We start from the raw sequence: 21962 nt of genomic DNA on the forward strand, positions 1-21962 counted from the left end.
TGATTGACGTATGCAAATTCGTCTTCAGATGGCGCCTTTATAGCAATGTGTGTGCTGTCGATCACTCCGATTGCATTGGGAAAACCGGCGATCGCTGCAAATTGCACTTTAATGATTGGCTGGTCAACTGCATGGTATGGAAACCTTATATACCTGCTAGACATGCGGATTATCCCGTCCCATACAGCTGCCATTGCATGGCTCAGATACTTTGTAGTGTGCAATTTAACAATTGCCTCTAGGAGTCGCCAATGGAAATAAACAAAAACACACAAGAAATACAAATACGCGACATGAAGTTGACGCGGACCAATGCACATTCTCACGTTAATTTCATCATTAGTTAATCCAAATGTGAGCGTGAAATCTGGCGTACGCAACTTTTTGTGTGTACGCAGCGTTGATGCATGAGGACCCTGATTATCTTCATGGCTTTAAAATGCTTCAGTGTCCCTTTATCTGAGTTCAGTGAACTGATGACCTTCACGGCCAATCCCAGTCATTTCTGTTGAGCAAATCAGCGCTGTTTAAGAACGTGCGCCACATCGCTCAAATGTTAGCGGGAAATGGACGTTTTTAAAATATCAGTTTGGATTGATCGAATTCCAGTTTCATAACACTAATGGCAATAAAAAGAAAGTATTAATTACCATAAACTAATTACTGACCCTACACACAGGAGCCTCAGAAAAATGTTCATTTTAGAAGAACATTTCAGACGGCTTTTGCATTTAAACTCTTAATTTGTTATTCTGAACAACTATCACATACTGAATAAAACGCATATTAACATTTAACTCAAACTCATAACTAAAATATCCAGAGAAACAGACAAGTGGTTTTATTTTCTTTCCATAGTTAGTACAGATATTTCCATTGCAAGTGTCCTGTTTACAGTATAAGATTAGAGCTCCTTAAAGTAAATCATGTAAACTCCACACGGCTGTCCATTTATTAAACATCAGCCTCAGACGAAAAACTAAATCAATTATCAGTCTTTTTAGGCCTGATATAAAGGCACGACTCGTTTGATGTGCTGTCTACAGATGGGACAGAACGGTTGCGGTAAAGCCTGATAGCAACGGAAACAGCAGCACACGTGTCCGCAGTCCAGCAAAACACACCCTCTCGGGTTACTCAGGCAAATGACGCAGGCGTTTTCCACACCATTCTCCTCCTCTCCTTCTCCCATACCCATCCCTTCAAACTCCCTCCTCAAGTTCTCCTGCTCCCAGCGCAGCTTCAGTTGCCTGTAATACCTGCGTCCTGTCCAAATCAGCACTGCTACGCCTGCTAACGCACAAATACATGCAAACACCCTCCATACCTCCGCCTGGCCTTCCTGCTCCATCAGCAGCGTCTCGAAGTCTGCAGTGCTCAGGAAATACTCAGAGCCGTCGGTGGGTGGGCGGATTTTAAGGAGTCGATCCGTGTCTAGGATGAGCTCTCCCACTGCGGTTAAAGACGCACCTACTTTTAGCATCTCCTCTGTTTCCAGTTGACCTTTGGGTTTCTCTCCGCTCAGGTACTGGCCTATTAGGTCTGTGAATCCGTAAGTGGCCTGGTGGAACTTTTCGTGGACTATCTCCATTTTGGGACCCGTGGCCTCCAGTGGGCAGAGCACTCGCACAAATGACTTGTTCAAACCTAGGAGGTTGAAGGGAACAGCATTGACACGCTGAAGCAGCACACGCTCACTGTCTGTCCTGAAGGGTGTGAAAGAGAATTGTGCATTTTAGATTAAAATACATATACAGTTGAAGTTAAAATTATAAGCCCTCCTGTGAATTTGGTTTTTCAAATATTTCCCAAATGATGTTTAACAGAGCAAGGAATTTTTCACAGTATTTCCTATAATATTTTTTCTTCTAAAGAAAGTCTGATTTGTTTTATTTCAGCTAGATTAAAAGCAGATTGCAATCTGATTTGTGATTTCATTTTGTGAAGTCAAGTTGCAGCTCAATATTGCAGAATACACCTTAAATAAAAGGAATTTGATGCTTTACAGGTCCCAGTGAAATTGAAATAATGTTTTTTAGATGTTAGTATCAATATGTTAGTCTTAAGGACATCAGGGTTTCTGCAGGTTTCATCAAGTCAAATTTAAGATCCTTTTAAGACCTTTGTCAATGAAACTTTAGACTTATACAGGATTATTTAAGATTATTTCTAATGGCCTGGTTGGGCCAAAGGATTTATTTTTATTTGCTTGCCACACAATAATTAATTAATGTCATTATTTGTTATTTCTTTAATGTGTCAAAACAAGAAAACTCTAGTTGTATGCAATTTTTTCAACATAATATTTCTTTTTCTATTGAAATGACAATTTTAACATTGTTAAAAGTATAATTATTATGGAGGCAATTGGATATTATGTGGGCATTTGGTCCAAATTGATAAGTTTCATCCTTAAGTTTCATGCCTATTTATAATTATTGTGCCTATTCCCCCTTACTTTACATCGTTTTTGTATGAATGAAAGACAACATAAAGGAATCTATTCCTCTGTTATTATTATGATTATGACGAAAGGTGGAATTGTTTTAAGTTGTCTTTCCCTGAATTTTTTAAGATGGATTGTTGATGGTTGGATGTCAGCCTGATTGGATAGCTTTACGACACACAACACAATATTTCAGTCTATTTAAGACTTTTAAGACCTACATTTTTTTTTTTATTTAAGACATTTTAAGACCCTGCGGACACCCTGGAAATCTATAAGCATGTGTGCTTCAAAACAGTGACAAAATTTAAGAAGACATAAAGAACCAAAGTTTGTAGTTTGTTTTCGGCTAAATTAATTGACTATTTTTTGACGTAATATTTGACCAATCAAATGCTCTCTAGTATCAGACATCCTTTGATACGTTTTTACTCAACCACTCTCACTGGTAGACAGAGCTGTGATTAAAAACTAAACACAATTGGCTGTTTTTAAAAAAAAGGGAGGAGCTACATTTGTCCCACTCTGTCTAATTTCACTAATTTGAAATTATGCCAGACATAAAAAAATGCAAATTTCAAAGCATTTTACAGGACCTTTAAGGTAGATTGGTTGATGTTACAAATACATATTTGTATAAATTAAATCAAATTCATATTAAAGCCTTTGTGATTTGCTTAATCGCAACATTTCAAATTGCAATTAATCATTCAGTCCTATTACACAGCTATGGAAAAAAATTATTAGAGCATTTGGAAAGTCTCTTTATCTCTGGATTTATACATTTGAATAAAATTTTATTTTTGTTTTGTTCTTAAAACTATATTGATGACATTTCTTATCAATTTAAATAGAAAAGTTTGGTAAAAAAGAAAATTGGTTAAAATAACAAAAAGGATGCCATGTTTTCAGATGTTTAGATTAATTTTTTGATTGCACAATACAAAAAATAATAATAATGTTAGAACTTGATTAATGTTAGAGATGATTAACAAACATGTTTAGTGGAATAACGCTGATTTTCAATCACATCAAATAAAAACATTGTTATTCTGACTAACTGTAAAATTCTTGAAGAAATAAAAATCAATAACAAAAAAAATAACTCGATTGCAATATTTGTTTTGAGATTTAGGAATGTCAGATATTTATAGAATAAAACTAATTAAACTTAATAAATCCAGAAATTGTTTAATTTTTCTAGTGGTCTCTTAATTATCAATCCATTTGAAAGTAAGTAAGATTTGTTTTTTTGTATTTGAAATCTTTTTTTTTATGTTTGCCCAGGTTACATTCATTTTATAATAAATATAGTGGATTTAACTTCAGTGTCACATAGTCATTCTAATCTAATGATTTGTTGCTTAAGAAACATTTCTAATAATCACCAATGAAAACGGTTGTGCTGATTAATATTTTTCAAGAAAACATTCAGAAGAGCAACCTTTATTTGAAAAAGAAGTCTTCTGTGATAATACAAGTGTCTTTACAGTCACTTTTGATCAATCTTACGCATCTTTACCTATTAAATGTATCAACTTCTTCATAACAATAAACAGAAGCTGTTGCTGAACTCATTTGAATTGCAATGGGGTTTTTTTCCAAGCATGAGATCAGATCTTACCAGATGCGGCCCAAACTATTCCAAACAAGTTTGTGTTCTCTGAGGACCAGTTTCTGGATGACACCAACGCTGCTTTCCTGAAACTGACTCCTCAGTGGTTCCCCTACAGGCTGAACTGTACCTACAGGGTGAAAATGAAAGCAAATCAGTGGGAGTGAAAGACAAAAACTAATATTAAACAAAACAGCTGAAAGACTTTGTTGGAAAATTAAGGTTACCGTCAATGACCACATATTGCAGACATTTCCCTGGTGTGGCATTCAAAAGGTCGACTAACTTCTCATCCAGTGCCATTACTGGAGCAGCCTGATATTAAAAACAAATTCATTATTTTATTAGAAACAAATCTGAACACAAATGTATCACCAATACTTTATGTAATAACGTATATGATGTCTGCTTTGTCATTTTTGCATTGCAACTTACGTTAAGCTTGTCCACAGTTTTGCGTTTCTTTCTGTAGATGTAATAAAATAGACCAGAGAGAGCCACGCTTGAACCCAAGCACACCATCTCCAGGACGGGGAAATCCTCCATTTTCACCCTCGCCCTCTTCCTCTTCTCTAAACTACCGAAAACAGTAAAATCAGAATGAACAGATGCAAAAAGCAAGGATGACAGAATAAGACTGCACAAATGAGGATTGGATTAGTAAGTATTGCAAATAATTCATATCAAAGTTGACAGTAAAGTTTGAGAGGTTAAAATGTTTTTAATTGTTTGACACAAAGTAACAAATTCTATGCCATTAGCAACTATTAGATGAGTTAAAGGTCCTGTAAAGTGCTTTGAAATGTGCTCTTCATATTCGATGACAAAATGTCAAAACTTGAAGTAGCCCCTCCCCTTTTTAAAAAACAGCCAGTAGCGTTTTGTTTATATCACGACTCTGCCAGTAAAATTGGTTGAGCTCAAGCTCATCGATTGAAAAGTGAATGAGAAGTGTATTGAAGTGGGCGAGGTTTGTCAGATACTAGAGAGGATTTGATTGGTCAAGATTCGATGAGAAACTGAAGTACGAGGTGACGTGGAAAAAAAATCGTTGATCCATTCAGGAGAAAGTGACAAACTGCAAGCTTTGGATGTTTATATCAGTTTTATATCTTCTAAACACGAATTTTGTCATGGTTTTGGAGAACAATAGCATATAGCAATCCTTAAAATGAACAATACTTATGAGCAATTCCAGCCTTATGGATGTGACATTTGCAGTAAAATCTCAAAACAACTTTATACATTATATTGAACCATCTGTATATTTTCCAAAACAGCTAACCACAGAATTATTGGAGCAGAAAAATATCAATCTGTAAAAAAAAATTATATTTTAAATGGGGAAAATAAACATTGATGTGACGAAAAAAAGTCTGCGAGTTTACAGTATACAACATACTTTGTAGAAATTCTGTAAATTAAACTGCACAACCTGAAAGAAACAATGCTAATGATAAGGGTAAGAGTTGGCTCACAGTAGAACAAAAATGATTGATTTTATTTTACATTTATAAGGAAAAAGCTTTGTTATGGATGTGACGGATGTGAAATTGCCCCTTGTGTGACTTTTGCAAATTAAATATAATCGTTTGAAAATATTGACAGAAACATTGAGTATTTTTAAGCACTGTAAAACACAAGCCTACACAAAAAACAACGAAGAAACGGTTTTGCTATTTTTGTCGAAAATGTCATTTTTTCATGGCAAGGTTTAATAAAATAAAACTTTATTTTAATTTCACGACACCTTTGAATGTCTGAAGGCTAACTTAGAGGTCAGGGTTTACAACACCAGAAGGTTATTTCGCTAAGCTGTTCTTTCTTGTTTTGAGCAATTGCTAGGTCACCTTTCACTTTCAGATAGATAGAGCAAGACTAAAAGAGAGTGAGCCACGTCACTCTGTGTTTTCAATCTGTTTACATTAGAAGCGTTTACATTAGATAATTAAAGTCGACTACATTTTTGTGTTTTGATAGTCGAATGAAGAAAAACTGACATATTACCAGTACTAAGAATATTAATAAGAGTGTTTGCAATAACGTTAACGTATTAAGAGAACCATTTGTTGGCTGTCAAAATAAAGACCGATAAATGACCTTAAAGACTTTAACCTAATAATTCACACATTAGCACACAAATGCATGCTTACAAAAGTATTAAAGTTCTCTCTGAAACAACAGAAATAAACCTAGTTTTAAAAAGTTTACCTTTAATCACACGATACATTCGTAAACGCGATGTTGTTTGGGTCACGTGGTTTAAAGGACCTCTTCTTTGTTTTTAGTGGTGATCGTCATCTAACGAAAAAGCGCATTATCGCCACCCATTGTCCTGGAGTGTGGATCTGACTGGGTCTATTTTCCATAAAACAAACTAACAAACAACTATTTATACTGTTGAATAAACCAGTTTCCTTCAAGTAAGTTAATAAACTGTCATTATTCTGACTATTATGTATTTCTTTAATGTCAACCTTTAACTATAACTCCCTCTCCTAATCATATTCTTTAATATTTCTCTTTCTGTGATGGATTTTTGACAGAGACAGTATGTGTCAGCGTATGCATGTTGTCATTTCGTTACATTTTACCACTCACACACACACACACACACACACACACACGCACACACTTCTGAAAACAAAAAACATGGTCATAATAATAATAAGAAATGTGTCATTTAAAAAACAATGAATAATAGACAAAACTAAATTTGTATTAAAATAATATACAGTAGCTAAAACGATTTGTAATAAACATGATTCAATTAGATTAAAAGAAATTATTATTTTTTAATAATGGAATGAACTAAAATGAGCAAAGAATTACAAATTACATTGAAATGAATAATAAAAGATAAAACTTGATTTAAAATAATGGGAATACATGTGTAAATTGAATGAATACATTAGTTACTTGTAAAATGAATAGAAAATATATTTGACGATAGAAACTAAACATTTTCCAAATAATATTTTTGACTCAACATTCATCCATTTTCTTTTTGGCTCAGTCCTTAGTAATCTGCGGTCGCCACAGCTGTATGAACCGCCAACTTTTCCAGCATATGTTTTACGCAGCAGATGCCCTTTCAGCTGCAACCCATCACTGGGAAACACCCATACACTCCCATTCACACACATACACTACGGACAATTTAGCTTACCCAATTCACCCATAGCGCATGTCTTTGGACTGTGTGGGAAACTAGAGCACCCAGAGGAAACCCACGCAAACACGTGGAGAACATGCAAACTCCATACAGAAATACCAACTGACCCAGCCGGAGCTCGAACTTTACATTATTTATACTTTACATTATATTTACATTTACATTTAGTCATTTAGCAGACGCTTTTATCCAAAACGACTTACAAATGAGGACAAGGAAGCAATTTACACAACTATAAGAGCAGCAGTGAACAAGTGCTATAGACAAGTTTCATATATATATATATAATTGAAGTCAGAATTATTAGCCCCCCTGTTTATTTTTTTCCCTCCAATTTCTGTTTAACAGAGAGAAGATTTTTTTCAACACATTTCTAAACATAATAGTTTTAATAACTCATTTCTAATAACTGATTTCTTTTATCTTTGCTATTTTTCAAGACACTTCTATACAGCTTAAAGTGACATTTAAAGTATTAACTAGGTTAATAAGGTTAACGAGGCAGGTTAGGGTTATTAGGCAAGTTATTGTATAATGATGGTTTGTTCTGTAGACTATCGAAAAAAAATTTTGCTTAAAGGGGCTAATAATTTTGACCTTAAAATGAGTTTTAAAAAATTAAAAACTGCTTTTATTCTACCCGAAATAAAACAAATAAGACTTTCTCCAGAAGAAAAAATATTATCAGACATACTGTGAAAATATCCATGCTCTGTGAAACATCATTTGGGAAATTTAAAAAAAAAGAACAAAATTCAAAGGGGGGCTCTATATATATATATATATATATATATATATATATATATATATATATATATATATATATATATATATATATATATATATATATATATATATATATATATCATATATTTTTTTTTTTTTCCTCCAGGAACTTTTAATTTATTTAATTTATTATTAATTGTAGTTGTTGTAATTATAGTTGTCCTTTTTTAAATGTATTTATTATTATTATCCTCTCTTATTGTATAGATAAAAATCTATGCTGCTTACTTATTCCGATACAGTAGGTGGCGGTATGCACCTGAAAATTCATAAACACAATCCGCCATAAAACGAAGAAGGGACTTTTAATTCGTAACTCGGTATTTCGACTTAGTCGCTGTTAGTCGTTTGTCGCTGACTTCTCCAAAACGGCCAACATGGCAGGAGGAAAGAAGAAATCCTCTACTGCACCGTCAAGATTTCAAAAAACACTTTCCTCCATATGGCAGGACAAGCATATGGTGTTGTTCAAACCTGAGCACACGCTGTTGGTCAGCGCCGTCCTTTGGTTTCTGGAAATTGCGATCAACATATGGGTTATCCAGAAAGTTTCATGTAAGTGCAGTTAGAAATCAGTCTTGAATAAGTCAATTAATTATTATAATTAAGCATTAATGTAACTGCAGATTAAGGAAGCAGAGCATTACTGTATACCGTCTTAAATGTGAAAATGCACTATGTATGTAGATACAGTAACGTATGCATATATAAATGCATTGTTACAGATTTCTAGTTGTGTACATTGCGGTAAAGTTGGTTTATATTCGCACATTCACACTTTCTCCGTAATAATGTTTTCAGAAATGTATTCTTTGCAAATTATAAATAGAAAAAAAAAATCATATTAGCAACCCATGCTAACCAAGTACAGCGTTGTACACAGTCAATTAAATAGCGCTAAATGTTGTTTTGAAGTCATTCTTACATGCGATATCAGACCGAATATTCAAAGTAGCGTGGGAAACAATATAGGCACCTTGTCACTGAACGAATGTGCGAATATAAAACCAACTTTACCTCAATGTTGTGCAGTATTTAGTTCTACTTCTGCAACGGAGCACGTGCACGATTTTGCTGCTCATGTCACTGTCAGTCACGCGCACCGTGGAGATTAAATAAATAACTACATGAAATTATCACTGCATGCCAAAATATACTGAGTATAATGTAAATGCTAGTGTGTTTCTGATTAATTATGTGAATGTTGTGTTTGTAGATACAGAAATCGACTGGAAGGCGTACATGGATGAAGTGGAGGGAGTTATTAATGGCACATATGATTACACACAACTGAAGGGCGACACAGGACCCCTGGTGTAAGTGTCAACACAAATGTGAAAATAATTAAACCAAAAAAAAAAGGATTATGTTTTTCTGTGTATTATCAGAATCTGTCCTCTTTATTTTATTATTTGTAAACTGAGATATGCATATTTTCCTTGATTTACAGAACAGAATTGTTAATGTCATTTAGTGTAGTATAAAACAAAAAGTCTTATATTCAGAACAAGAATCATGACGTGACATATTAAAAGACTCTAAGGAGCCCCCCAAAATACTGTTTACTATTTAGTTGTTAGTTAAAATACTATTTAGTTTTTATTTTAATAAAAAAAAGTTTCATTTTAATTAATAATTGCCCACTAATAATCTCTAAACCCCTAGGTTTCACCCGTTTGTTAAAAACCCATACATTTATAGTAATTTACAATGCAATTAAAAAGTTTAATAACTATTTCTATTGTGTTGTAATCGTTACAGCTATGAATGTTTAATACATTTTTAATCATTTTTATTTCTTATACTTATTGTGTGATTGTTTTATGATGCTTTTAATCTTTTTGTTTTCTTCTTGTACCTTATTGTATGAAATGTGCTAATCTCTTACGATTAACCCATACTGTATATTATATTTCATGTTGACAAAAGTTATTTGAAACTTTAAAGTAGACACTTCAGCATGCTTTGTATGTATATAAGATCGCTTTTGGACATTTGGTGTTATCCATGCCATCTAGTTATTATTAGTTGTACAAAACGGCTTGTTACATGCTACATAATACTGCAAATTTTGAATTATTTTACCATATAATTTTAATACATTGTCTAAAACACATTGGTTTGTACCACAAAGAGTTTTAGCACTTTGTTACATTGTTTCCGTACAGCAGCTAGTAAATCAGAAGTCTCTGAAAAATGCACACCTTTTTAATGTCCACATAATGCCTAGGGCCAGACCAAATCTGCAGACATTTTTTGCTATTTCTGCACTGAATTTGTATAAAATCTGCCGATTTATGTGGAATCATTTTTATGAGTATCATAACTAAAAGCTTAGTATATGAAATAAAAAAGAATAACTTTTTAACTTTTATTTAATGTTTATAAGGCAAATCCAATTTGATCCACTTATGTGGTAAACAAAGCAAGGCTCATGTAACATATCTGCTAAAAAACAAAGTATTACTTTACAAACTGCAATGTAAATAAATCATAAGAACATTTTCATATTAGTCATTAATATTACTGAAATTAATTAATAGTTTAGTAAATATTAAATGTTTAGTAAATGTTAATTTAGTAAATATGAATTTACGCACATTTACACAAGTAAATAAATAGACTCAATGATGGGCTAAAAGTCTTCCGTGTGGGTCTAATAATGCCTAAATGTTTTCTGGAGAATTTCTTTATAACAATGACTTAATATTATTTGGAGGAAAAAATACCAAGCCAATGTTCGTTTATTGAGCTGTGTGTGTGTGTGTGTTTCAGATATCCAGCTGGTTTTGTATATATCTTCACAGGACTGTATTATCTCACTGATCATGGGCATAACATTCGTTTGGGTCAGTATGTGTTTGCTGTGTTCTACCTCATCAACCTCCTGCTCGTGATGCGCATTTATCATCGCATCAAAAAGGCAAGAACCCAAAGTTACACAAATGCATGTATTTTATGTCTAATTCTGTAAAGTCAGGATTGTTTTTTAATCACAGAATAGTTTGAATATTTTCATAGAATTTGAAGTACACATACTAGCATTAAAAAGTTTGCAATCATTTTAATTCCTGTTTTAAAAGAAATGAATAGATTTGTTCTGAAATTGTGCATTAAAAGTGATGGTAAAGATTTTAACGCTATTGCTGACATTTTATTTATTACAAAAGAATGAAAAAATACATATTTGAGTCTGAATTGGAAAATTCTGCATAGTTAAAAATTACATTTAAAAATGGACTGAAATATAAAAGAGTCACTTTAAAGGTGCTTTATGTAAGTTTTTGACTCTTCTAAAGCATAAAAATACCGTAATATGTTTGTAGATATTTTAGCAACATGTCAAGTGAACATTCTTGTTTATCTGAAAGACAGTGTTGAAGTCAGTTATTCTGCTTTGAAAATGTGCATTACATGCCAGAATGCTGTATTTGTTTTGGTTCTTTTAACCTGCCCACCGCCAGTTTAGCCAATTATATTTCAGCACCCTCGGGTTGCCTTGTTGGAAAACCGCATGTTTTATTTGTTCATTCAGAAAGGCTCTCAAATCATGCGCTCTTGACCGAAATGCGATCTCTGGTGGACAGTAGCAGACTCCGAAATGAGACGCAGATTCAGAGATCCACATGAGGTTATTAAATACCAAATAATATAAATATTACGAACATAAACGTAAGGTGAGCAGGTTACATTTTAACCCTGTGTTCTAACAACACGCTACATGATGAGATTTGCAGTGATTTGGCTGTTTGCACCAGATGAAACACGACAATTTAAATACAGCCATTCAGAAGCACAGAGTATGCACTCCCTCAAGAAATGGTAATATCTGCTGCTGCTTTCAGTAATATGACAATAAATATCATGTAAAATGGTATTCAAATCACATTGTTAGCCTTTAACACTGAAGCACGCGGTGTACTTGAGGTGATCAACGCCAGTTGTCTGTTGTTCACCTGTTAGAAATCTAAGCTGTTTCTTATTTATCAATTCAAGGAGTTGGTTAGAACAAAAACTCCTTTTAATATGGAAAATATTCCTTCTTTCACGTGCTGTTGCTTTTATTTAGAGACACGATTTAAATCAGCCTTTAGGCTCGATTGTCAGACTCGCTCCTTTTAGTCCTCAATCTGGCAACCTGCACTTGCGTTTATTTGATCCAGGAATGCAATACCTATTTCAACCACTAGGCGTCAAACCTACATATTGCACCTACATACTGCACCTTTAACATTGATCAAATATATGACAATAATTCTGTTTTCACTGTGTTTGATTATATGCAGACGAAAGTTTAGAAAGGTAGTGCATAATTTATGTAGGACAGTGTGCATTTATTCTATTTTTTAAAAACTATATGTAAATAATTTTATTGCGTTTATTCTGCAATAATTCTGTGATCAACATTAATTCTATAACCTCTTTCCATAAATTAACTACTTAAATTGATGAATAAATAGTTAAATTGATAAATACATTTTATTATGTTCTTAAATACAGTGGGTAAGGAAAGTATCCAGACCCCCTTAAATCTGTCACTCTTTGTTATATTGCAGCCATCTGCTAAAATCATTTAAGTTCATATTTTTTCCTCATCAATGTACACACATCACCCCTTTTTGACAGAAAAAACACAAAATTGTTGACATTTTTTGAATATTTATTAAAAAATAAAAACTTAAATGTCGCATGGTCCTATTCAGACCCTTTGCTCAGTATTTAGTAGATGCACCCTTTTGATCTAATACAGCCTTGAGTCTTTTTGGGAAAGATGCAACAAATTTTTCACACCTGGATTTGGGAATCCTCTGCCATTCCTCCTTGCAGATCCTCTCTAGTTCTCTGTCAGGATGGATGCTGAATGTTGGTTGACAGCCATTTTTAGGTCTCTCCAGAGATCTCTGCCTTCATCTTTCCAAAAGTGTGTTATTAATTTAGGGCTTGTGTGTTTTTTTTCTGAAGGTTCCTCCATATGTGTTTTTCTTTGTCTGCTGTGCTTCATATCGCATTCACTCCATCTTCATCTTGCGCCTCTTCAATGATCCAGTGGCCATGATGCTGTTATTTGGGGCCATCAATCTCTTTCTGGACGGCCGCTGGACTCTAGGATGTGCTCTTTACAGGCAAGCACAGGCAACATCCTTATTAAGTAATGGGCGTATAATGTAAACTGTGTTGAGGAATATAAGACTAAGCTTCTCTTTCTCTGCCTTACATGTTATTCACCAAGACTGTAAATTGCTATGACCTGAAGCCTGATCACTTTTAAACTACAGAACATAACAATTAATATTATTTTTAACTATATTACAAATTAAAATTAAGTGTAACATGATTATTTGACCCAGGATCACAAAACCAGCCTTGCATTGCATGGGTATATTTTTGGCAACAGTATAAGTCAAAATGATTCAATTTTTTTTTTTTTTTTTTTTTTAAAGTAAAGAAGACTTTACTGTCATTGTAGTGACACAACACAATTAGCTTGATAGCTCTCAGAGACCAGCAGCAATATGAAATGTAAGATTAAACAAAAAAAAAGAAGACAAGATGAAAAATATAACGCTATATACTATGAAATGTACAGACCTGGTTCTTGGTGCAAACTTCTTGCCAAAAATTGTTAGAATATTAAGTAAGGATCATGTTCCATGAAAACTTTTTATAAATTTTTCTACTGTAAATATCAAAACATTAAAATGTTTGATTTGTAATGTGCATTGCTAAGCATTTCGTTGAGATAGTAGGATATATGCAGACTTTTAATTTTCAATTACCCAGTTAAAGTGCTTCCGGTGAACCATATGCTGTTACAATATCACTGTTTAAGGTCTGTTATTTACTGCCTGATTGATATACGATATAAAGTGAGTATCAGAATGTACAAGAAGCACTGCATTAATGTCCGTTTTTCCCTGCCATGTCTTTAAAATATGAAAATTTACATTTAGTTTACCACAGTTTATGCTACTCTTCTGATCCTGATGGCACATGAATGTAAACAGCTTTTCATCTCGTTTTTTAACGCTTGAACAATTAAACAAATGCTTAAGTGTATTTAACAGGTTATAATTACATTACAGCATCGATGCTGTAAAAGGAACAGTATAAAATTGAAAAAAGTCACATTCATGTTCACTGAACGTTTATCTGTAGGGAAGAACACTAGCTGCACATATACCCTCTTGAAAGTAATTTTTTCCTTATTCATTCAGTCAGTTCCCAGATTTTCAAACAGTTGAATGTCTGCAAAAATTGTCCTATCCTAAAACTTTTATGACTGGTTTTGTGGTCAAGGTTGTTCACGTGTATAATATTGCTAATTGCTGCAATCGTGCTTGTGCATTTAACATAAGTGTTTCTCCGTGTTGTGGACAGTTTAGCTGTGTCTGTGAAGATGAATGTTCTGCTCTTCGCTCCTGGTCTCCTCTTCCTCCTGCTGTGTGAGTTCGGTCTGTGGAAAACTTTACCCAGACTTACTCTCTGTGCTGTTATTCAGGTTAGACCCACAAATTCACTCGATTAAGAAGTTATAAAACTGTCTTTTGGCTGTTTTATTTAACTAGCATTTATGTTTCTCCTTTTGAACAGCTGGTTTTGGGACTGCCGTTCCTTTTAGTAAACCCTGTCGCGTATGTCAGCCGGGCCTTTGACCTTGGCAGGCAGTTTCTGTTTAAGTGGACGGTGAACTGGCGCTTTCTTCCTGAGGACGTGTTCTTGAATCGATACTTCCACCTGGCTTTGCTGTTGGCTCACATTACTACACTGCTTCTGTTCGCTCTGAAGAGATGGAAGAGGTACAACTATTAAACTAAGGCCATGTCCACACTAATACGTTTTCATTTAAAAACGCATATATTTCCCTCCGTTTCAGTCTTTGGTCCACACTGAGATGACATTTTTAGAAAACTGAAGTGTATCTTTTTGAAAACGCTGTTCAAAGTGGCATTTTAGTCATGTGCTGCGGTCATGTGACCAATTCAGCTAACATGGTGGATGACATTGTAAAGCGGATGTTTTGAATACTGTTCATTTTTTTTCTGTGGCAGGAGCAGACAACAGTTGTGGCATTTTATTGTGACATTTCAAAGAGACAGATAGTTGTAACTCTAGGCTGGTGTGATGCAGGTCTTACATCTGTGCGCTTGCACAGTACTGAACGAAAGCCAGGCCTGGATTAAGAATTCAGAGGCCCCTGTGCACAATGTCTTGTAGGCCCCCTACCTGGCCGAACCCTAATAGTTGAATTAAAAAAAATAAGATTAATAATCTTAATCTTATTAATAATCTTTGTAGACTCTATATATATATATATATATATATATATATATATATATATATATATATAAAACAAAGATTTAGTTTCTTTTTTTAAGCATTTAAAGCACACTATGAAAAAAAAGTACCAAAACAACTTGTGAAAATAATGGATTTTAATATACTTGTTTAAGTTCACTGAAGCAGTACTAAAAATTTATATTTAAGGGTATTTTTAATGTATAACTTCTACAAACTTGTAATGCATATGATTTGTGTATAACACCTCTCCAATCCAGTTTTATGAATCTGAGTCCTCCAAAATACACACTTAATGATTCCTACTTGTCTTCCTTGTGATGAAGAGTAGGCAAAATCTGATATGTAGTGGGGGGAAAAGAAGAACGTGTCCATCAGACGCTGGATTCGAACCGGGTTCATGATTGATCTCGTCAAAACATGTTGCCATGCTTTTTACGAGCTACACCACTCACGCTGCTGACTGTTGCACTCTTTACTTGTGTTGTCTCTGTCAATCAAACGATGATGGGTGTGATTCACTCAACTAGCTTATTCCCAAGAGGTGCATTATTTGCTAATAGACACTCCAAAATCAGCATTTTTTCCCCCGTCGCAGGGGCCCCAAGTGTGCACAGGAACCTGGGCATGTGCCCATAATGCTCATTGGTTAATCTGGCCCTGAAGAAAGCATTTTCATTCGTTTTAGTGTGGAGGATAGAAATAATTGAAAACGATAGAGTGGACATGGAGCATTTTCAGACAAAAAGGCAGTTTTCAAATTTTATTGTAGATGTGGCCTAAACAGTTTTGTGCCATGGTTTGGACTGACCGATTAATCCGAAAAAAGCCACTATAGGGCTTTTGGGTAAATTACAGTTTTAGGAAAATGATATTTAAATTTTACAGAAACTTTTTTATGTGTTTTTACAGGTCTGGGAACAGCATTTGGACTATACTAAAAGATCCATCTGAGAGAAAGGAGACTGTACACAAACTTAATGCCGATCATATCCTTTTTGTGGTAGTTAAAAGGAAATTGGTTTAAATTCTTTATTTCAGGCATGTATAAGTGTACCATTCTTGGGATTTTTTTTATTCTGATCTTATATGACTAAAAACAGTTCCTTAACCCAGATCGTACAGACGGTTCTCATTCTTTTCACATCTAACTTCATTGGCATGTGCTTCAGCAGATCTCTGCATTATCAGTTTTATGTTTGGTATTTTCATACGCTGCCTTATCTGCTGTGGAGTGGAGGAGTGAAGAAACTGGCACACCTGCTCAGGTAAAACATATCTCAGTATTTATAGAACAGATATTCATTCATTTTCCTTCGGCTTAGTCTATTTATCAGAGGTCGCAGCGGAATGAACCGCCAACTTATCCAGCATATGTTTTAAGCAGTGAATGCCCTTCCAGCTGCAACCCATTACTGGAAAACACTCATACACTTGCATTTTTGCACGTACACTACGGCCAGTTTCGCTTATTCAATTCACCTATAGCGCATGTTTTTGGACTGTGGGGGAATCCAACCCACACCAACACGGGGAGAACATGCGAACTTCACACAGAAATGCTTATGACACCATTACCCTAAAAATATCTGTTTTTGTGTGTTCACCACATTTATAAATGAGACCCCTGGAAGTGACTAGAAATGGCCAAATGTCCTGCAAATAATCTTTCTTGTCCTGAATGTTTTGTTGTTGTGCAGTACCCTAAGTATGATTACAGCTGAGCTAGTTAGTTAGATGGATACTTTATTAATCCTGAATGAAATGAAATGAATTTAGTAGTAATTTGGTATTAAGGCTTGGCCTCTGCTGTGAAATGACAATTACATTTGAGTGTACATCTGTGGTTAAACTAGTTATGAACAATGTTGGGCACGTTCCTTTAAAATGGTAACTAGTTATAGTTACTAGTTATTTTTTACAAATAGTAACTGAGTTGCATAATTATCAAAGTAACTAATTACCAGGGAATATAACTGTTACATTACTTTAAAACAAATCTAATGTTAAATGACTACAAAATAAATATAAACATTGTACACTAATCTAGACTATTTTAATATGGTTGTGGGACAGTGTGAGAGACGGCCATCAAATTCAACATATCATAAATGTTATCATTAGTTTACTATAGTTGCACAATAAAACACTATAGATGCTTTAGAACTTGTAAATATCAGATATTATTTTGTTTAAATCGGTTTGAGTTTTAAGTGTTTGGGGTGAAGAAAAATTCAGTTTTATTTGCTTTGAAGTCGTGGCTTTGTCTCTTTCTTTGGTAGCAGAGCTCACGTTATCACCTGCGTAGCCATTAATTTTGTGGCAGCATGTGACGATATGAGGTGCTTCGTTTGATTAGAATTACTTGTCACCAACGCAGATTTATTTTTTTTCTCCCCTGGGCATAAGTTGCACAATAAATAAACATTCTTTCCTTTTACCTCAATGAGGGAAAATTAGTGTTACCTTTGAACTTGTTGGATTTGTCATCATTCTGACTCCAGGTCGTTGGTGTGTGTGACTGACTGCTTGTGTGTGAACACCCACAGTACTCTGCCTCTGAATGGAGATGATGGAAATGTACTCTATCTAAGCCAGTCATCACGCTCTTGAGTCTAGTTCACACTACAGGATTTTAAGCCTGATTTGAGCCAGATTTGGACGTTAACGAGCTTGCCGACAGATTGGGCTGTGATCAGGGATAAATCTGCGGGCGCTCTGCAGTCTTTGTGTGAACTACTGAACAACGCATCAGAGGCTCACTGAAGCGTCGCCGACACTTCGCAGATAAAAATCCAATATCTAGCATGCTGAATATTCCAGAGCAGTTGGCCAACTCAACCCCACGTGCAGTCAAATGTAGTGACTAGCTGCAGCCAATGAGAGCTTATCAGCATGAGCTGAATGGCCGAGTGCTCAGAAGCTCAACAGAAATGTCTGTGATTGGCCAGAATGGGCATCGATGCAGTCGTTTCATTCTGCGTTAATACAGACATGAGAGTAGGCTATATTAACAGTGAAACTAGAATTCTGTAACTACTAGAATTACCACACTGGTCATTCTGACCGTTCTCATATAAAACGTCATATTGTCACAAAATGCTGCGGAAATCCTACACGATGGTTATAGTTTAAGGTGTTTACACTCTTAGAGCAGCATTATATGTACGTTACATATTAACGCACTGTAAACTTAGTACCTAAATCATTTTGACTAAGGGATGTCTTTAAACACTGAAAAAGTACGGCTGATGATACGAACTAACTTTGCTATCTAAATAAACAAACAAAGACCAATGATCGATCACTTATTAAATCTATAGAGACAGGATAATCAACACCAATTGGAGCCGCGTCTTTTTTTAAAAGTAAACAAGCAATTCTTGTTCTTCCTCGTTTTGGCAACACAACATAGCATCTCTCTGCCGTTTGAACACTAAAAACAGTCTTCGAAGCTATCATGTATGTTAATAAAGCTTTAATAACGCTTTTTTTAAGTCTTTCTCATGAATTAATGCTGCACACTCAGAGACGTCACGATGTTCTGGCCAGTACAGACATCCACTCTCCATGCTGGAATACACACAAGTGTCTAATTGCTGTGACGCAGCTTCAAAGGTTTTGGTGTTTGATAACCCTTTAACATAATAGTTACTAAAAAGTAAATGAAACTCTTAAAATCAATCTGTACATTTTTTTTTTTCAACGTCTTGATTCTCTAAATTTTTGTTATTCTGAAATATTTCTGAAGGTTGTTAAAATCTGACTAAAAATAAACTCAGGTATGATTGATTGGCTAAAATGTGAATCTTCGTATCTTCTCTTGTAGGGTGTTGATTCTGGGCCTGATAGAGCTGTCCTGGAACACGTATCCGTCAACCAACTACAGCTCTCTGTCTCTGCACGTCTGCCACCTCATCATCCTCCTGTGTTTATGGCTTAATCCCACTCCAGCTTCTCCATCTCATAGGTCAGAAAACAAGGCTAAGAGCCATTGAAACCCCCGGTCTGACTGGGACACTCACTGTGTGGGACGATCCCTGATCTACAACTCCTGTACCACAATGAAATTCATAGGGGTCCAGGGACCCGTGCCATAAGCTGGAAAGGGTTTGGTTATGAAGGGAGTGTGAATTAATATATTGGGGTACAGAGAGTTTACAGTGCTTCTCAGGATTATTAAGGACTAATGTGATGTTTGGTCTGGGATGTCAGAAAGCTGGTAGGTTATTTGAGTGTTGTGTTGGTTTTGATTTGAAGGTTATTTTAACAAAAGATTCATTTTTGCGCAACATACGCGGAGGACATAAAGGAAAACGTGTCTTTTGTCTGCACATGAGCACCCTGAGGAAAGTTTATATGTACAGCTATGGAAACAGTCAAGAGTACTGTAAAATTCTCAGTTTATGGAGATGTGCTAGATTAGGTATGAGTAAAAGTGTTTTTTTTTTTTTTTGTTGTTTGTTTGTTTTTGAAACATGGAAGAAAGGTTATCAGACATTCAGAAAATAATCTGCTTTTCTATAGAAGCAGAAAATGACAACTGGTCAAATAAAAAGTTAGAAAATGTAAAAAAAAAATCATGATTATTCTCCCAAATATTGCTTTTTTAAAAAACCTCTTCTGAAGTTCAAACACTGGTATTGTGTAAAAATGAGCATGAGCTCCTGTTATTTTGAGCTGTTGTCATTTGATGCTCTAAATGACATTAAATTTTGAAGAAATTACATCATAGTTTGCAAGGGAAAAAAGTATGGTTCACTCAAATACATATAATTCTATATCCAGAGAACCTGAGCATTAAGTGTTCTCTTATTAGTTTTCCCCCATATTTCAATAACATGTATGTCTATAACAAAACTGCCTGCATTTTTCAACCGTGACATTAAGCTCATTCATAAATTTTTCTATTCATTTTTCAGGGATTAATTTCCAATTAAATGAATAATTCACTCAAAAAATGTTGCCTTGTCATGTTGTTCCAAAACTCAACACAGAACTTTGAAATCCCAAAGGGCTTTTTTGGCCAAAAAAAAAAAACCTGCAAAGAATTGGGTTAAAAACGATTTCTAAGCGATGAGGCAATTTTAGATTTTGGGTGGACTATATCTTTAATTGTTAAATTTCTTTACCGACCATACACAGCTTTACAGGATTAGATGCACTGTTAAAAAACATTCGTAAGTTTTCATATTTTGAGATTAATGTTTAGATTTTTTTTTTATTCCTCCACATTTAGTTCTGCTTTTTGAATTGCATTATGGGATCTTCCAACAAAATGTAACCTTAAAAAATGTTTGAAAAGGTGACTTATTAACATTTTTAATAGTATAAAGTGATATATTCTTTAAGTTGGTGTTGTATATTACACTACAAAGTCCTTGTAATAAACTACCAGCACGTTTTCTGTTATTTTACAGACATTTTTCTCAATATTTTATTTGTTATACAAAATAATATTTCAAACTACAAAAATGTCAATAAAAGTCACTTTGTTAAACTGTAAAGTTGAATTTTCAACATCAAATGTGGAAAGAGCAGAGATTAACATCCCATAATGCAATTCACAACCGCAAATAAACCAAAATAAAACATGGAAACTGTTAATCAACAGATGTTTTTTTTTTTTTTACAGTGTAGTTACATGTACGTATGCTAGATAGGGCACAAAGGAACGGCATCAGTCATGGATCTGCTTTCCCCTTAATTTTTAATTCGAGGCAGCCATGAACCTGCAGTAGTTTCTGTCGTGAGATGGATTACTGTTTTTTCTTATTTTTTGTTCACTTATTACTAGTGTTCTTGTGTTTTTCTGGAGTGAAGAGTGAGATTACAGTAAATGCTTTTTTCCTCTTCTTATGGTTTTGCTTAATCCAAAGAGTAATCTGTAATCATAGTGCAACTGCCCTACATGGTTTTTTTGACAGGCTTACAGGTACGAATGATTGAAGAAACCAGGTTGAAGGTACAAGGCATGCTAATGTTGTCAATGATAAATCCTGAAGAAGAATCATTTGGAATCAGACAGAGCATTTTATTGTATAGATTTGTAAATGATTGGAAATAAAAAGTCAATTTCATTACATTCATGTATCCTTAATCAACCACATGATCATTTGTTTTTGCACATGGGGAAATATAGCCTCGTGGTTTGTTGTAGTTCCTGAAAACTGTTGCTATTAAGCAATATTCAAAAAACAAGCAAAATCTCTAAATTCAGAATATATAAAAAAGGCTAAAAGCAAGCTGTCATTGACACAGACACACACATTTAGTTTTGCAAACTTAAAATGCAGTTTTGAAATGCAGCTTTTTATGGTTAGGAGCTCAAACTGCATAACAGACACATGAGAGTAGCATGAAAAAGATTGGAATGCAATGAAGTCCAGTTTAGTCTAAACTATTTTAGTCTAAATTTGTGTAATAATCAAAATCAAGCAGCTGTTGGACACAATGCTGTTCAAACGTTCTGGATTGGAAAGATTTGTAAATGTTTTGACTTCACTTTTTTCACAACGGCTGGATTTATTTAAAGGTGCAGTAGGTCTTCAGAAACATTTTTTTTTGTTGTCCTGGTTAAAACGTCTCTTCACATTCTAATAACTCCACACAGAAATGACAACTGACCCAGCCGGGAATCAAAC

At 34.5% G+C, this 21962-nt stretch overlaps 2 protein-coding genes across 2 annotated transcripts; one reads left to right on the plus strand and one right to left on the minus strand.

Annotated features, from left to right (window-relative positions):
* Nucleotides 1–818: 818 nt before the first annotated feature.
* Nucleotides 819–6338, minus strand: mul1a (mitochondrial E3 ubiquitin protein ligase 1a). Its single transcript, XM_056480632.1, has 5 exons — nucleotides 6273–6338; nucleotides 4497–4638; nucleotides 4289–4376; nucleotides 4071–4191; nucleotides 819–1706 (listed from the first exon to the last, which is right to left on the minus strand). The coding sequence occupies exons 2-5, from the start codon at nucleotides 4605–4607 to the stop codon at nucleotides 1001–1003; spliced, it is 1026 nt and encodes a 341-aa protein (XP_056336607.1). The 5' UTR covers nucleotides 4608–4638; nucleotides 6273–6338; the 3' UTR covers nucleotides 819–1000.
* Nucleotides 6339–8361: 2023 nt separating this feature from the next.
* On the plus strand, nucleotides 8362–21403 carry alg3 (ALG3 alpha-1,3- mannosyltransferase). Its single transcript, XM_056480622.1, has 9 exons — nucleotides 8362–8577; nucleotides 9239–9338; nucleotides 10798–10945; nucleotides 12985–13145; nucleotides 14401–14521; nucleotides 14614–14819; nucleotides 16231–16306; nucleotides 16441–16586; nucleotides 19148–21403. Exons 1-9 carry the CDS (start codon nucleotides 8400–8402, stop codon nucleotides 19314–19316), a joined length of 1305 nt encoding a protein of 434 aa, XP_056336597.1. The 5' UTR covers nucleotides 8362–8399; the 3' UTR covers nucleotides 19317–21403.
* The last annotated feature ends 559 nt before the right edge of the window (nucleotides 21404–21962 follow it).

This window comes from Danio aesculapii, chromosome 2 (assembly GCF_903798145.1).
Source record: "Danio aesculapii chromosome 2, fDanAes4.1, whole genome shotgun sequence".
Lineage (NCBI taxonomy): Eukaryota > Metazoa > Chordata > Actinopteri > Cypriniformes > Danionidae > Danio > Danio aesculapii.

Bases quoted from the DNA above. Each gene is read 5' to 3' on its own strand.
- mul1a (XM_056480632.1), bottom strand. From the start codon at position 4,607: ATGGAGGATTTCCCCGTCCTGGAGATGGTGTGCTTGGGTTCAAGCGTG. The intron at 4,192-4,288 runs GTAACCTTAATT...TTCACCCTGTAG, and splicing joins GCAATATGTGGTCATTGACG to GTACAGTTCAGCCTGTAGGG. The intron at 1,707-4,070 runs GTAAGATCTGAT...CACACCCTTCAG, and splicing joins AATAGTTTGGGCCGCATCTG to GACAGACAGTGAGCGTGTGC.
- alg3 (XM_056480622.1), top strand. From the start codon at position 8,400: ATGGCAGGAGGAAAGAAGAAATCCTCTACTGCACCGTCAAGATTTCAA. The intron at 13,146-14,400 runs GCAAGCACAGGC...TGTTGTGGACAG, and splicing joins CTAGGATGTGCTCTTTACAG to TTTAGCTGTGTCTGTGAAGA. The intron at 14,820-16,230 runs GTACAACTATTA...GTGTTTTTACAG, and splicing joins GCTCTGAAGAGATGGAAGAG to GTCTGGGAACAGCATTTGGA.